The 16,011-nt window shown below is 49.4% G+C and overlaps 2 protein-coding genes across 2 annotated transcripts; one reads left to right on the top strand and one right to left on the bottom strand.

The window, feature by feature from the left end:
• Window positions 1-521: 521 nt before the first annotated feature.
• Window positions 522-1,962, top strand: M406DRAFT_59897 (glycoside hydrolase family 61 /Carbohydrate-binding module family 1; the record flags this gene model as incomplete). Its single annotated transcript, XM_040924656.1, has 5 exons — window positions 522-748; window positions 910-1,055; window positions 1,120-1,429; window positions 1,557-1,718; window positions 1,782-1,962. 5 exons carry the CDS (start codon window positions 522-524, stop codon window positions 1,960-1,962), a joined length of 1,026 nt encoding a protein of 341 aa, XP_040782103.1.
• A 436-nt stretch (window positions 1,963-2,398) lies between these two features.
• On the bottom strand, window positions 2,399-6,196 carry M406DRAFT_272535 (plasma membrane H+-ATPase). The gene is made up of 8 exons (XM_040918152.1): window positions 5,678-6,196; window positions 5,347-5,570; window positions 5,063-5,282; window positions 4,554-4,999; window positions 3,961-4,489; window positions 3,850-3,901; window positions 3,586-3,776; window positions 2,399-3,511 (listed from the first exon to the last, which is right to left on the bottom strand). Exons 1-8 carry the CDS (start codon window positions 6,090-6,092, stop codon window positions 2,565-2,567), a joined length of 3,024 nt encoding a protein of 1,007 aa, XP_040782102.1. The 5' UTR covers window positions 6,093-6,196; the 3' UTR covers window positions 2,399-2,564.
• Between the last annotated feature and the right edge of the window lie 9,815 nt (window positions 6,197-16,011).

The raw sequence follows: 16,011 nt of genomic DNA, 5'->3' as shown, positions 1-16,011 counted from the left end.
AGGTACCATTCAAGCCAACCCGCCGCCCCCCCTCCTTCTTTCTCCTTCTTCTGGGATGGAGGGATGGAACCATCTCAAAGTGGACTGGGCACGCGCGGTCAGACTGCACAAGGAATCGAGACATCGCACGTGGATACAAGTGGCGGGGGAATATCAAGTACCCACTTGCAAGAAAAGCAATAGCAGCATCTGGTGGGATCTGAAGACGTCTTTGGTGCTATCTTATTGACGGAAGACTTCCCACTTAGGAACAAACTTCCTATGGTGGATAGAGAGTTCTAATACGGTAGTTGTCACGGCTGTTTTCCGGCTGCCCACGTATAAATTGAAGTTGTGGCTCTAAATTCTTTTAGGCCACTCCTGTACTTCATTTCCGAACTGGCCAGCGCAGGACCACTCCCACGAGTCGAACAGCTGTGATTAGCTCTCTATCAAGGCTTAAAAACTCCCCTGTGTTTGACATTGCCCACGTGAAAGAGAATCACCATCACTGGGCTGGTCCTCAGGTGACTGAATCCATCATGTCTATTCTGTCACGATCCATACTCGGCGCCCTCGCCGCCACCACGACCGTCCTTGCTCACAGCCACGTGAATAATCTCGTGATAGACGGAGTATGGTGGCAAGGCTATGACCCGACAGTTGATCCATATCTGGCTGATCCTCCCATCGTTGTGGGCTGGACAGCTGATGACACTGATAATGGCTTCGTCGCACCAGATGCTTATCAGACTGGAGACATCATCTGGTAAGTTCTTATGTCCCCGGCATGAAGAGTTAACGTTTAGATGAGGGAAAGAGGGGGGCAATACGTCTTTTTATACAAAGCGTCTCGGGCAGTTCTCCTTGAACACACCCTATCTGCCGAGAAGAAGAAATATAGATTAATTGATCTGACGAGCTATTTAGCCATAAGAACGCGACACCTGCGGGCGGCCACGCAACCGTGGTAGCAGGCCAATCCATCTCTATCCAGTGGGCGATTCCCTGGCCCGACAGCCACAAGGGCCCCTACTTGGACTATCTGGCTGCATGTAACGGTGATTGTGAGACAGGTAAGTGTATCGCACCTCTAGATTACCAGAGTGTGCACGGTGTTGGGCTAATACTATAGAATAGTCGACAAGACAACGCTCGAGTTTTTCAAGATAGACCAGGTGGGCTACATCAACGGCTCCGACCCGGGCATCTGGGGCGACGACGTGTTCATCAACAACAACAGCACCTGGCTCGTGCAGATCCCTGAGGACCTCCTCCCTGGAAACTACGTCCTACGGACTGAGATCATCGCCTTGCACAGCGCCGAGACCGAGGATGGCGCGCAGAACTATCCGCAGTGCTTCAACCTTGCCGTCTCGGGGACGGGCACCTTGCTGCCGAGCGGAACCTACGGAACCGATCTATACCACGAGACAGACCCTGGTATCCTGTACGTTGACGACCACTCTTCCTTTCCTTGTCTACTGCCCATTTGGGAATATCAATCATATAATCTACAATCAAGCACATATATTGAGCAAGAGAACCTTGAAACTGATGCCTGGGAAACTCACCAGCTACAACATTTACGTCACGTCCGAGAACTACACCATCCCGGGTCCAACACTGTACAGCGGCTTCCCCAGCTCTGTAGAGCAGACGAGCTCGACTGCCACCGTCACTAGCTCTGCCATTACGCCTGGCGCCGCGAGTACCAGCGCCTCCTCAGTCGCGAGCACGTCAGCCACCACGACTGCCGCTAGCTCGACGGCGACCAGTGCATCATCCAGCTCTGTCTCCAGCACTTCGACCACGCTGGTCACCACCACCACCGCGCCTGCTGTGACCACGTCGGCTACCTCGGCGGCCACCGGCGGGCAGAGCCTCTATGGGCAGTGTGGGGGTAGTGGCTGGACGGGGCCTACCATCTGTGCGAGTGGCACCTGCACCACGGAGAATGCTTACTACGCTCAGTGCCTTTGAGAAAGAGAGAAACAAGGACAAGGAGAAGGAGACAGTGGGCAAATGCGATGGTCTGTCCGTCCAGGGTAGCTGTGGACACATGAAAGTTTGGAAAGCACTGCACTTGACACAGGCGATTTCAATCATAGTTGGCTTCTTGAAATTCACGGTACCATCTTACTCGTGTAAATAACTTCAATTCTTATGTTCAAAGAGGCTGCCCTTCAAGCGCTTCTCAAGACACATTTACCATGGAACCAGTTCTTGCTCAAGTAAATAGACCTGTATATTACCGTGATCATACTCAACCTCACCACCGCCTGTTGCAGCAGGTCATCTGGAAAGACGTTGAAGCTTTCATGACACTGCGTAAGATATATTCTTTTATCAGACACTGCTCTTGCATCTACATGGCAACGCTATGTATGACGAATCAAAACGCACAAACATGAGACTTCTTGAAATGGTTTGATTGAAATTAAACCTGATGCTATCTATGCTTTCAGACCTTCCCAACGACTGCGCCGAGATGGAAATCTATTAACAATTTCACCCAAATCACCCTTAAACACCAAAGGCCATTTCCAATATCCTCCGCCATCTTTTTTCATGTATCTTCTCCTCTACTCCTCGTCCTCGGCAGCAGCCTTCTCGACCAGGTAAAATCGGTCGTGACCCGTCTCCGTGTTGCGGTCATGCTCAATAGCCACCTTATTGAGCGATAACAACGCATTTTCGAGGATCGTATCCTTCTTGTGCCTGTCCTTCCTGCCGAGGTCGTTGAGCCACTGGATCTTGTTGAGGATATAGTACGTAATGGCAATGAAGATAGTGACACCGATGGAGTACGCCCAGACGAGGACAACGGTGACGATATCCGTCCAGCCGTTGCTGCTGTTCTTGAAGGAGTCGCTGGGGTGCGTGTACATGACACCACCACCGCTACCAGACAGCCAGCCAAACAGACAAAAGATGGTGGCCAGCACGTCGACCACGAAGATGGCTCCCACGAGCTGCCATGAGGGCCACGTCTTGCCGCCGCGGGTGACGAAGATGAGCCAGTTCTCCGTGAGGGCGATCTCGAGGAAGAGAACCTCCTGGATGGAGCCAAAGTTCTGGATGATACCGCCGTTGGTGAGGAACATGGTACCGCGCACGATCCAGGTAGCGACGGCGAGCTCGAATCCGAGGATTACGCTGATGACCCAGATCTTGCTGAGCTGCCACTCGACGGGTCTCGGCTCGACGTGGGCGTTATCGTAAGCAACTGCGACAGTGGCCAGGTCGGCGAAGAGGGCGATGAAGACGATCAGGTCGGGGCGGACGGTCTCGTTCAGGATGATCATGGAGGTGGTCAGGTAGATCTCGAGATGAAGACATAGAGCGATACGGTACTGGATGTAAGCCTTCATGCGCTGGAAGATCTGTCGGGCAGTCTTGATGGAGAGGATGATGGTGCTCAGTCCAGGGGCCAGGAACACGATATCAGCTGCGGCTTGAGCGGCCTCGGAGGAACCCTCGACAGCAATGCCACAGTCAGCCTTCTTGAGGGAGGGAGCGTCGTTGACACCTAAATGACAGTTGTTGTTAGCATATTATGGCTTTTTCCTCTTTTTGCTTTCTCCGCCCAGAGTTTTCGCTTACCATCACCAGTCATGGCGGTCAGGGAGCCTCTCTGCTGCAGCATCTCCACGACCTGGTACTTGTGCTCGGGGAACACCTCGGCAAACCCGTCGGCACGCTCAATGAGATCATGCTGGAGGGCACCGGAAAGTCCAGAGTTAAACAGTTTGTTGGCGTTGTAAACCTTGGTTCCCATGCTCAGCATCTTGCAACTGTGATATATCTTTATCAGTTACAATTCTTCGTTTATAAAATAAGCCGAGTGAAAGGAACGTTGTCACTTACGTTTCCTTGGCAATGGCGATGGCATCACCAGTCAACATCTTGACGGGAACACCTGCAACACAGTCAGAGAAGTTATCCTAAGCATACAAGAAAAATTGACTGAGAACATACCCAGAGCCTGAGCCTCGAGAATAGTCTGGGCGGTGTCTTCACGAGGGGGGTCGAACATGGAAATCATCCCCAACAGCTGCCACGGCTCGTCGTTCTTCTTGACAGCCACACCAAGAGATCGGAATCCACGAGCAGCAAACTCCTTAGCCTTGAGATTGTACAGATTCCGGACTTCCTCGGTCGTGTCGGCCAGCTGGACAACAGCTCTTGGAGCACCCTTGGCACAGATGTACCTGTCATTTCCGAGGCGGCACTCGCAAGTAATGCGCTTTGAGACGGGATCGAATGGGGTGAACTTATCCGTAGCCCATCCCTGGCGGAGGATCTCGCGAGCCTTGGGGTAACGCTTGAGGGTCAGGATCGTGATCTTATCAATAGGATCCAGCGACTGGATATTGTGAGAGCTGGCAAGAGCTGCCACGGCCATCATCCAGTTGACGTCCTGGCCTTCGGCGACATATGGCTCCCGGATAGAGAGCTTGTTCGCAGTCAGTGTGCCAGTCTTATCAGAGCAAAGCACGTTGACACCCTGGAGTTTTGTGTCAGTAAAATTTCACAGAACACACTATTCATTCGAGTTGGGAAGGACTCACGGCCAGAGACTCAATGGCAGTCAGCTTCTGAACGATAGCCTTCTGCTTGGCCAAGTACGCAGCACCAACAGCCAGAGTGGTCGTGGTGACGACAGGCAGACCGACAGGGACTCCAATGATGAAAAGCACCAAAGCGTAATCAAGAAGCGTCTGAACGCCTGGAGTGGCAATGTGGATGTGACGGAAGAATCCACCGATCCAAGCCGCCAGAATCCAGAACATGACCAGGACAAGAAGAGATGTGCCGATGGTATCCATGACCTGCTTGAAGTGCCCGGTATCCTTGGTACCCTCGACCAGACTGGCAGTCTTTCCGACGAACGAGTACTTTGCTGAAGTCGTGACGATGGCGTACGCCTTGCCTCGCTTGCATCCAGTAGTGTAGTAAACTCCATCGCCCATAAACTTATCAACAGCGAGAGACTCTCCGGTGATGGCGGACTGGTCTGTATGAATTACCGTCAGTTGCTGGAGCCCCTCCAAGAGGGACTATGCGACATCTCACTCACCGCAAGCAATCAGAGAAACACCATAGTGGATAGATCCAGCATCGTCATCATCGTTCATTTCCTTGCCAGCCTTGTCATCGCCATTGGCTTCACTGGCCGCATTAGGGTCGAACTTGTCCTCGTTCTTCAGCTTCTTGAATTCTTCAAAGTCCTGAGGGGTGTTGTAGTCGCAGATCAGCTGGCAGTCGCCAGGAATAGTCTGTCCTTCTTGCAGAATGACCTAATGAGATAGAATAAAGTCAGAATGTGAGATGACTGCAAATTTCGGGACTGAGAAAACTTACAACATCGCCTGGAACCAATTCCCTAGCCAGGATGATCTGTTCTTGGCCGTCCCGAACAACAGTTGTCTTCATAGCAATGTCACCCTTCAGACTGGCAACGACATCTGCTGCCTGCTTCTCTTGGTAGTATCCGACAAAAGCGTTCAAAAGAAGAATGCCAACAATAACACCGAAATCGATCCAATCGTTCAGACCAACGGCGAGCAGGGCAGCGATTTCCATGACTATAAACAATGGAGGAGACACTTTTTAGCATCCATTTCTGACAATATAGGCTTGGCTCTGCCACTCGAGATGAATGGCAAGCGGGCTCCTCTCACATCATACTCACCATATAGAATTGGTCCTTCAAAGAAGCCCAAGAACTTGCGGAACTGGTTCTCCTTCTCAGCAGTAAGTTCGTTCCAGCCGAAACGCTTCCGTCTCTCTGCGACCTCGCTGCTGCTGATACCGGCATGAATATCGGTCTCGAGCCAATGTGGCGGCGCCTTGCCCTCCTGTCCAGCCTGCTGACTGTCGTACGTCGGGTCCTCGCTCTTCCAGAATTTCCACCACGCGATGGGCTTTCTTTCCTCCTCCTCTACACCATGATTGTTGCCGCTGGCATCGTAGGTGGTGATGTACCGGTCGAGGGCCTCGTACTCTCCGAGGTCCTTCCCGCCGAGGCCGCCGCTGCTCGAACTGTTGTCCAAGGCATTGGCCTCGACGTCATCGTCCGGATGATGTCTGTTGTGACCGAGAGTCATATTTGCGGAACAGACAGACAGCCTCTCGAGAAAGTGAAGGAAGACTTGTCCAGACAAATGAAGGATCGATCAGTTGGCAAGCCTCACGTTCCCGGAGCTTCTCTGTGAACCCGAAACTACGCAGAAAAGCAAAAGCGGGAAAGGGAATCCTCACATGCCACACGACGATGGGGGGAGAAGTCAGGTCTTAAACAAGAAACAGGAAAAAGTGAACCCCTACAGCACAAAGTACCTAATACTCTTACGCTGATCAGCGCCGCAACATTTTATTCCCTCATGACGGAAGTGAGCAAAATCTGATTCGCGTGCCCGGTTCTACCGGCTCGCTCTTTCGGAGCAAAGCCATTAGCGATTAAAAGAATAGCATCATGCAGTAGTAGTATGAATTGCCTCGCTGTTGGCCCGCTTCGGACCACTTAAACGCGCATGGCCCACTAGCCGGCCACTCCAGGAAACCCTCAGGGACCTCCTCTCCTCGCGTGAGGCATTCAAAGGTTCGAAGGGAGAGGGGGGGAAGGGGGGGAGAGGACTTTTCCGGTATGACCATTGCTCAAGGGAAGCATGCGCCAAAGCGCCAGCCTACATATGTCGTGCCCTAATGCCGTCGTACCCGTTCAGGCGGCTTTAACTATTTTCCCTCAAGGGTTGCTTGCCTTTGCAGGCCGGGCGGCTCTTTACCGTACACAGCCCAATACCAGAGCACGATAGGGCAAAGTGACCAAGGAAGATGCTGACCTACCAACCCGGTAGATCCGGTGACTGACTGAGCTTCTGCTCAATCTCGGCGTCGCGTGGGCGGCTCAACGGCTCCACATGGGGAGTGCCGTCATAGTGCATGGTTTGCAGGTTTCCGGGCCCCACGTTGTGTTGATCTTCAACGTTGTTTCCGAACGTTGTATCCGGGTCGGCAGGCCAGTTCCTATGCAGTGCTACTCTAAGCACTATGCACGATCGGCTGTTTAAGATCTTTGTCGTTTACCTCGAGAACAGGATGATAGAGATGTAAACAGGGATGGTGACAAAAGCCTGCTTGATTGAAGTATACATGTCCATACATGCACGACTGTGTAACCCTCAGGTCCTTGACTAAAATGACATAGTATGCTCACAGACAAGAAGCTTGGCCGGAAGCTTGAAAAGACACCGGGACCACCCAATAGAGCCAATCTCGACCTTTGACCGAGGCAAGACCAAGTTCTAAGCGGGTGTGTGGGCCGCCTTTTAGTCTCAAAAGCCCCTGCCAGTATCCAGCCTATTGGCACGACTCGCGTGCGTTGATCATTTTGAATTTTCGTACGTTCAAGAAGAAGTAAGATGTAATCTGTATGTGCTGAGCTGGTTCGTTAAATCGCGCAGGCGATGCACCCAGAGGCGGCTTGCACAAATCTTTAGGAATACGCCCGCCGTCCTTCTGTAAAGTACCTATGTCGGCACCGACAACGGTCAGCGGGACACAGCCCAGCCTTTTCGTCAGCAAAACCACTCGGGGCCACGAAACAATTCTTGACTTTGACATAGACTGCCTCTGTCATAGGAAACATGAAGATGGAGTTTCTGTAATTTCACAAGCTGAGCCCCTTGCATATCCTCCTCTATTCTCTGTGGACGTGCTACGCAGGTACAGAGACTAATAAGGATATGTGAATACGGCACGAACCAGTCGTTGAGGTGCTGTGGATCGGATCGGGGCGGAACCCGGCCAGCTTGGCGCAAAAAGCTTGTCTTGATCTGCAGCGTGGACGATCCTCCGTCATAAGAGGGGCTTTTCCTGCCTACCTTCATATCAAGGCTGCCTGTCTCAATCAAAAGTCCACTGACGATCTGTACTGTATTTATCATGCATAATCGTACAACGCTTTGCTGCTTTCATAAAGAGAGGAGAGAAGGGAAAAGAAAGAGAAAATAGTTCGACTCCGTCGTCCATTTTTCTTTTGAAATTTCCTGCTCCGAGAGATTTCGTTCTACGAGTTTCCAAGGTTCCATATAAACTTCCGCTCGGGCTTGGACCATTTTGAGTCAGTTGCTGGGAAGAGGTCTGATCGGCTTTCGCTTCTCGCTGGGCTCGCTGGCCTCGGTGGAAGGACGTATGAGTCTTATCTACCACCTTAGGCCGATGATTAAGATAGTTCCCTGTTTTTTTTCTTTCTTTTTTTCTTTCTTTCTTTCTTTCATTTATTCAGTCTCTTCTTGTGCCCTAACAGAATGCGAGGACCAGCAATGAAGCTTTCGCCGAACGGCAACCCTGGAGCTGGTATGCTCATACTCGACACCTGGGGACTTGTTTGTGAACAACAACGGACAAGATCATTGAACAGCCAGTAGTCAGTATGATAGTAAAGGAATAAGCCGTCGATGGCTTTTAATCAAGGGTGAAATATGGCTCGATAGGGTAGGATTCAACCCAAGTCCAAATCATCAGCGTCGGGTATATCGGAAAACTTGAATGCACTAAATTACCATAGCAAAGGCGGCAGTCGGCACGCGACCGTATAGTCAAAAGGTCTCTGTCGGCAATGAGATGTACCGGGAAAATACTTGCCACACTTGCCGCGCTCAGATGTAGCTACGTACTGTTCTAAGTGGTAATGAGACCCTGAAAATCTAGCCTAGACCCTAAGCCTTACATATCACGGTATTGTGACATCAAGAAAGAGAAAGAGTGTCGGCCATGACATCCATGGATAAGTCTGAACGAGATTGAAGACGGAATTGAAGCATGCTGCATTTCATACCTACCTCAGTTATTCATCATGAAGGGAAGCCCTTCACGTACAGTCAGTTCAGCAACGAATTAGACTTTCAGTCTTAGTCCACCTTTAGAGACAATGTACTTATGTTTCTAGTAACGTCTAGGTCACTTGCGCTTGACATAAAAGCAATCTACGAATCTTCGAAGAACGCAAGGTTCGATGGTGTTCTAAGCAAAACCTGGGAGCTCAATCTAACAAGTCAGGCCTTCGTTGAGAGTGTTTTGTCATATAGGGGCGAATGCAACAACTCCCAAGGTTACAAAACGTCCAAAATCATACAACGAGATCTCCACGTATCATGATACTGCCTGGTACCATTGTAGCCCTTCGTATATGCATGCCGAGCCTCACCTGGCAAGCCGGCACGTGGCAGGGTCGGCGGTTTTCCTAGATAGGCAACTCGCCAGACCATCAAAGTTACAAGGGTCCTCTGAGTAATCCATTGAATGGTGTTTTACTAAGCCTTGAACTCCCGTGGGTCCCGACATTATAAAGATCATCTCGTCAGTAAGGGTACAATTCCGGCTTGATTGTATCGATACTTTTAGGTTCGACCTATAGCCAGCTTTCTCATTGATTCCAACACGACGCAATGCAGATGGGCTGCGAGTTGCATACAACATGAACGCGGTGATTCAAGTCGACCCGTCGCTTCAAGGACAAGTTCGCAGAGCATGCGATACTTGTCACCGGAACAAAGTCAAGTGTACACGCAATCATGAAAGCGAAAGCGGACCATGCCAGCGTTGTCAACAGACCGGCAGCATATGTGTCTTCAGCGTCGCGAAGAGGAACAAGCGCCAAAGTCAGCCTTTGTTCGGGGTACAAGATGCCTCAAAGAGCAACAACAACGACGTTGATAACAGACTCGAGTCCGTAACCGCAAAGGGTCGAGGTGAGAGTCTGCAAATAATGTACCTTCACGAATGTCAGCTGATATAAGAAAGCAGCAGTGCCAGCGCTGGCCGAGAGCCTGCATGCGACCTCATCACACAGCACGTCAAGGTGCTTTGATGGCCCGATAGAGAGACTAGATGTTGAAATGACTGGTAATCGTGACCTGGTTCAGTCACACTCGGCGGACGCTACGTTATACTCGTTGGAAGATTCGTCGGCGGCTTCGTCCTCAACAGATATCTGTCTCGAAGCCCTGGCCTCAATCGGCGCAGGCGGACACCAGATAGGAATCCAGCTGTCCAAATCATTGCCTGTGGACGAATTGGATATAATTACGTGGACAGCTAAGATGGCCGGCCTCAATGCCCTCGTGACCCAGCATTTGAAGCAACTCCCCAGCGTTAAGTCAGCGGCCGGCTCACGGACTGCCCGGGGTCAGGGGGAAGCGACTTCGGCTGAAGGACATCACCTGGACGTGACAAGTTCTCTGAAAATTTCAGAGGAGCTGGCTGACTTTCTTACACAAACGTTGGAAAGACTACCTCCCTGTGCAAGACAGATGGAATGGCTTACAAAGGACAGCTCGCTTGAAACACCACCTCGAACGTTGTCTCTTGACCCAGCATCGGAACTCTTGATGATTTCTACATATCTACGACTTATAGAAATTCACGACAACTTGTTGCATCGTATACAGGAGCAGTTAAATGAGCTTCAACTACAGGACCGTGGCCTGCGCTCTTCCTCCTCCAGCCCTGGGAGCCACCTTCATCCAATCGTCAGTTTGGTCGACTCCAATTTCTCACGTATTCAGGATCTCATACGGAAGATACTCTCTCCGAAGGATACATCTGGTTACAGGGGTGGGTTTGACTGCTTTGGAGGAGTATCATTGGTAATTGTGCCTGATCTGGCTGTGCACGCCATCCATGTGCGAGAGGCGGCAATCTTCTCACTTCTGAGCGAGGTCAAACGGAATCTGTCACACAATAATCCTGTGTCCGCATAAGGGTGTATTTACAATTGGTTCGTTGAATGTTATATAGAACATCATTCGCTTTTTGGGCAAAAGCACTCACTTGTTGGTCATGAACAGCTCGCTGCTGGAAGACTGCTGACTTCACAAATGCATCTTGCAATTCATACTAGTACCTCCAATTGTTATAATGCAGTCAGAAGACACATTGAAAATGACTATTCAGAGTTTAGAAATCACTTCCCATCAGAGGAGTAAGGGAAATGTCTACAATTCTCCAGTCTGCATTACTTCCCTAATGCGTGTTCGTGATGCTGTTTTCAAAATGAGGGCCATGAGATTTGCGTTTCTTTCCACTTACTTGTCACTACTATCTATTTACAGCTCGTTCACTCATCCCAAAAGACTGTTTACCTCCGACATAGTACCTTTACAGCTCTCCATCACAGGCGCATGATGCTACTACTACTTTTCAGACCTTCTTGATGAATTTTCTGCTCCCTCAAGAACTAAGCTTTCTCCTCAAAGTGTGCCGGCATGGCGCCTCACTCATCACAAAAAGATTAAATAAGAGTGCTGAGCTCGATATAGTCTCACCAGGTGATCTCACCGAAATTCGATCCTGAGCGAACAACCGTTAGAGCCTCGAGACATAAGGATGATATATTGTGGTAGCAACCCCGGGGGATGGTCCTCGGTCACTGGCCACAAACTCCATCACTGGTCCTCAGGTCAAAGACGCCGTGCATGGATTCCCACTTGGACGTTCGCTAAAGGATAATTAAGAGCTCCTTGAGATAACCTCGTCAGTTTGGGTATTTCCTCAGCTAGATCAGTGATGAAGGCCGTTAATTACTCTTATAATGGCCCATAGTGAAACTTTCACACGAAGAACCACGGCGGTTGTGAACCTCTCTGTCTTAGAAGGTTATGTTATGAGATTGGCTTTCCTTGGTCACACTTTCGTAGAAATTTTACAGAACTCGTATAGTCGTGGAGGTAATTATGTCTGGAAGGAAAAAAAAGTTCCTGGACTGTAATTGTTTCTGGTAATGAACATCGTCTTTCTTACAGGCAATGACGCCGATTGCTCAACTCACGTACTCGTTATTTTAACACTTTGAAGAATCGCTTTTTAATATCAAATTGTTTCAGCCGGATAGTCCTTAACCATTTGTTTAATCAAAGCTGAGTTCAGCAAGTAGCTTCTGAGGCACGCATTTGATATCCCCATACATTACACACATCAGATACTGGCCACATTCAAAAGTGCCGTATACCCTTTCTGGTTCTTAGCTGGTATCGACAGTCGAGAACTTGGATGATTTAGAATCATAATAAATAGTGCTTTTTAGTGTCTATGTTTAGCCAGCATGCCCAGTATCTCTGTAAGGTTTTAGCGACAGCATTGCGTAGCCTGTTCACAAGCGTTGAAATATACGAATAAATGGACTTATTCTAGCGGTTCTTGCCCCTTGCGTTATAAAATATCGTCCTAGTTGAATTAAAAATCTCTATGAGCCCGATTTCAAGAGTTACTGCCTGCAATGTCCTCATGGTTAGTCTGAGGTGAACGGCGACATCTGAAGGAGAAGCCAAGAATGTCGTCTTCAATTCCTTTATTTACTTGATCACTCTGGTGCCTTTCATTTTGCAATTTAGGGCTTCGATATTATCTATGCTGTTCTACTAGAAAAGGCTGGTCAATGTTATTGTGCCTCTGGGTTGTTGAATGCCACAAATTGTCAAGACTTTACAAATGTAGTAAAATGCCACTCATTAATATTGGTTACCGCGGTCAGTCACTTTAGTAATTCGAATGAGTAGTACGATATCAGTGTATCAAACAGTCAGCGACTAATGGGTTTTATTTCTTCTTTCCTTTCTTTCCAAGTGGTGCAGGCAGTACGTTGGTTGAGATGGGTGGTGTAGCCTTGTCGGCAAGGCTGACGATCACACACATGCCGCAAATTTGCAGCGTGTGTGTGAGACACGGCTGACTGTCTCACTTGAGCCCCACTTCAAATTACAATGGTTAATTAGTGTTTCTAGGATATTGTTGCCTTTTTTTTTTTAGAATACAGACTCAGCAGGCGGTGTGCGAGGTATCTAAGACTCTCCTCCCTCTGTTCTGGTCAGGCTGCTTACCCCTATTGCTAACCCGAAGCCCTCAAATCTACTTCGACGCCCCGTAATCAACAATCGAATCTTATTCCGTGTTGCCGTGAGGCACTGTAGCATATCAATGTTACCAGTCAAGCCGGCGGCAATGATTGAATTCACACAAAGAGTGAGCGTCGTGGCGCTGCTGAGACTTTCCAACACACCCTCCCCCGCTTCGTTCCCCCTTCCCCGGCGGAGCTTTGAACATTTTTGATGATCAAGGTGTAATTAATTGTGAAGGCTGTGTGTGGGTCGTCGGCGCACTTTCATTAATTTTCGCACAGGCCAAGCACCAGGGGTATTTATTGGAATGTTTATATCTCTGGGTGAGGTTACTCGATCGTCTCCACTTTGAAATTATTTATACCTAACGCTCCAAAAAAAAAAAAAAGTGAGTCAAACCCCGAATTACGAAACACACCAAGACGGCATGTGCTTCTAGAAAAGGCCGAGGAACAAGAAGCACATGTTTTGTTCCTGTGCAAGTACTTATGTGAACACAAGAAAAAAGTAAGGGTGGAAAGCAATTTCATTTACCAACGCCTCTTCCGGCCTTCCGGATGATCTGTACTTCTTCCAGCATAGTAAGCTGGAATGCCTTCCCCTGGCTTTACCAACGGCGCCCTCATCTCGGTATTGATTCAGTTGAGAACGCCACCCTAGCAGCTTGTCACCGAAAGCGTGCAGGACTGCGTGAATCTCTTCTAGGATCATCATGAATATTGGTGGAAATAACCACAAAAGAAGAAAGGGGGGGGGGGGGTTTGTCCGGGCCTTCTCAGGGATAGTCCTGGCCTAGACTTCGTAAGCTTCCATTTTCGAAGCTTTGATCCTTGATATTAAAACGGCCGGGGGTGCTAGGCTTAACATTTGACATGGTATTTGTTCACATTACCATAGCAATAGTATTGCCATAGTTACTGTAGTTGTCGTCCTAGAACCGGGATTTTCCGAGCAAGCTCGTTCACCGGAAACACGCCGGGAAATTTGCCTTTCAACTTCTTCTTCACTGTGTGCACATTTGCACTGGGTTTGAAAGGGGACACGAGGTTTAAATTGAGTTGCTGGAGTTTTGTCCTCCTCCTCCACTTCCGCGGACGTGATCCAAACTATATTATCATCGTTATCCTCGCCCATGCGTGAATCGTGCACGAGCGTGCCAATCTTCACGGGCACGTCCCATGAACACCGGAGATCTCGACTCACGGTTCACCAAAGGAAGCGTGAACGTGAATGTGCACGTCGAATAAGAAGAAGAAAACAGAGTTTCCTCGAGGGACCACACCTCGGCCAGTGCATGCAGAGTCAGCACCTCGTGCAGATCCACTCACCCATTCTTCACCGGGACCAAAACCCGGCCCACCTCAGGTGGAGCTCAACCTGCAGCCCATCCAACCCCCATATCCACCACTACACCGATGAGGCCACCCTACCCATGGTCTTCCCAACCACCCCAGCCCCTGCAGTGCAGCTGGAGTGGGTACGGACCAGGGATGTCGTGGCAGCGGTGTCACGGACGTGGGGGAAGAAAATCGGTCTGCCAGGCTGCCGGGCTTGCATAACACTTCTGCTGCTTGCCGCCTGCTGCACCTCGACGGGGACGGGGTGGTGTGCAGTGTGCGCTGTGCGCGCCTCCCACGAAACAGCCGCCGGAGCCCCGTCGAGAAAGGTGGGAAACAAGCCGACAGTAAATCAGGTATGAGATCATAAGAAGGCCACTGGGACTTGAAGAATTTTTCTGTCAGGTTTTCGTCCACTTTTTTCCCTTTGTGTTGTTGTTCTTTTTTGTTTTCCTTTTCTTCCTTCTTATCCGCCCATCCCCATCTTTTCACCAACCACCCAACCCCTGTCCCGAGTCAGCCCGGGTTTCTTACTTTCACGCACTCTCTCTACTTTGATCGACGTTGCGTTCGCCTCGTCTGCTTATCAACCTTAACTAGTCCTTCCTCAGCTTGGGAAACCTTCCTCCCCCCGGCTTCCGTCCCGACTCGGTGAGCAGGCCCGGGAGAGCCCTTGTTTACTTTTTCTCTCTCGTCCCTTCTTCTGCACAGTGAGAACCGTTTTTGATTTACCATTTACCTCGGAACCACCGGTGACTGGGATGTTTCGGAGGACAACGGGTCATTGTTCCGGTGTCACAGTAATAAAGAATAGATTGTAGGGGAAACAAAGAAGAAAAAGATTGACACCGCGGGCACAAATTTGCGAATAGAGAGAAATTAGATGAAGAAGAAGAAAAAAAAGAAAGGAATCAGAGTTTATCCTCGTAGAAGGGCAGGCAAGGTTAGGTAGGTACTCTCTCTCCAACACGGGGGCCATACTTCCTCGGATCCGAATAAAATGTTTCATGGTGGTTGCCATTGGGCAGACGTGCGTCGTTCCCATCTTGTCGTCATTATTTTAGAGGGTTTTTAGATTTTTGGTGCTTTTTTTTTCTTTTTCGGTGGCCGGAGAATTTTCCACTCGGGCTGGTGAGCCGATTTGCAAGCTTCAGCTCTGCAGAATAATTGTGACGTGGTCTTGCCTTGCATGCTGCAGCTAGCAGTAGTGTTCATGTACGCTCTAACATCTCACTGCGTCGGGTGCATGGCCGGGGTTGCAGGCGAATCAAGGTTGCAGCTGGCCATGGGGCGCCGCGCAGGTGAAGCTCACCGACAAAACACTCAAACCCCGTTTTCGGCCATCAACTCCGGAAGGAATTATCACGGGGTTTTCTTATCTTTTTTTTTCTTCTTTCTCTCTCTTCTCTCACAATACCAAAAGAACCTACGCACAATTTAGAGGAAAAAGTTTATGTGTGAAGCCAAAATGTAATCATTATTAGTACATTCTATTTTGATGGTCCTCCGTCCGCCCGGCGGTTTTCCCTTTTGTCCCAACTGAGAATGGTATCGCTGATATCAATAAATAAGAAAAAGACAAGGAAAAGAGAGATGTTCAAGGAGATTTTGGAAATCATCACAATGTGTCGTAGTCATAAACGCAAAGCCGCAAACTTTTTTTCCCTGACCTCCGTAAAATCCGTAGACAGAATCATGCAGAATGGTGGTGGTACAGTTCGTTGTTGAAAAAGAGACAGAATATGAAAAAGAAAAATCAAATCGAAAGAGGATAGAGCAGACAACAACAACAA

This window comes from Cryphonectria parasitica (assembly GCF_011745365.1).
Source record: "Cryphonectria parasitica EP155 unplaced genomic scaffold M406scaffold_1, whole genome shotgun sequence".
Classification (NCBI taxonomy): Eukaryota; Fungi; Ascomycota; class Sordariomycetes; order Diaporthales; family Cryphonectriaceae; genus Cryphonectria; species Cryphonectria parasitica.
This window is presented reverse-complemented; position numbering and strand designations above follow the sequence as displayed.

What these genes read in the sequence shown, in the direction of transcription:
- M406DRAFT_272535 (XM_040918152.1), bottom strand. Translation starts at nt 6,092, where the DNA reads ATGACTCTCGGTCACAACAGACATCATCCGGACGATGACGTCGAGGCC. An exon ending in CTGCCATTGAGTCTCTGGCC is followed by an intron (nt 4,490 to 4,553) that starts GTGAGTCCTTCC and finishes ACAAAACTCCAG; the next exon opens with GGTGTCAACGTGCTTTGCTC. An exon ending in TCTCGAGGCTCAGGCTCTGG is followed by an intron (nt 3,902 to 3,960) that starts GTATGTTCTCAG and finishes ACTGTGTTGCAG; the next exon opens with GTGTTCCCGTCAAGATGTTG.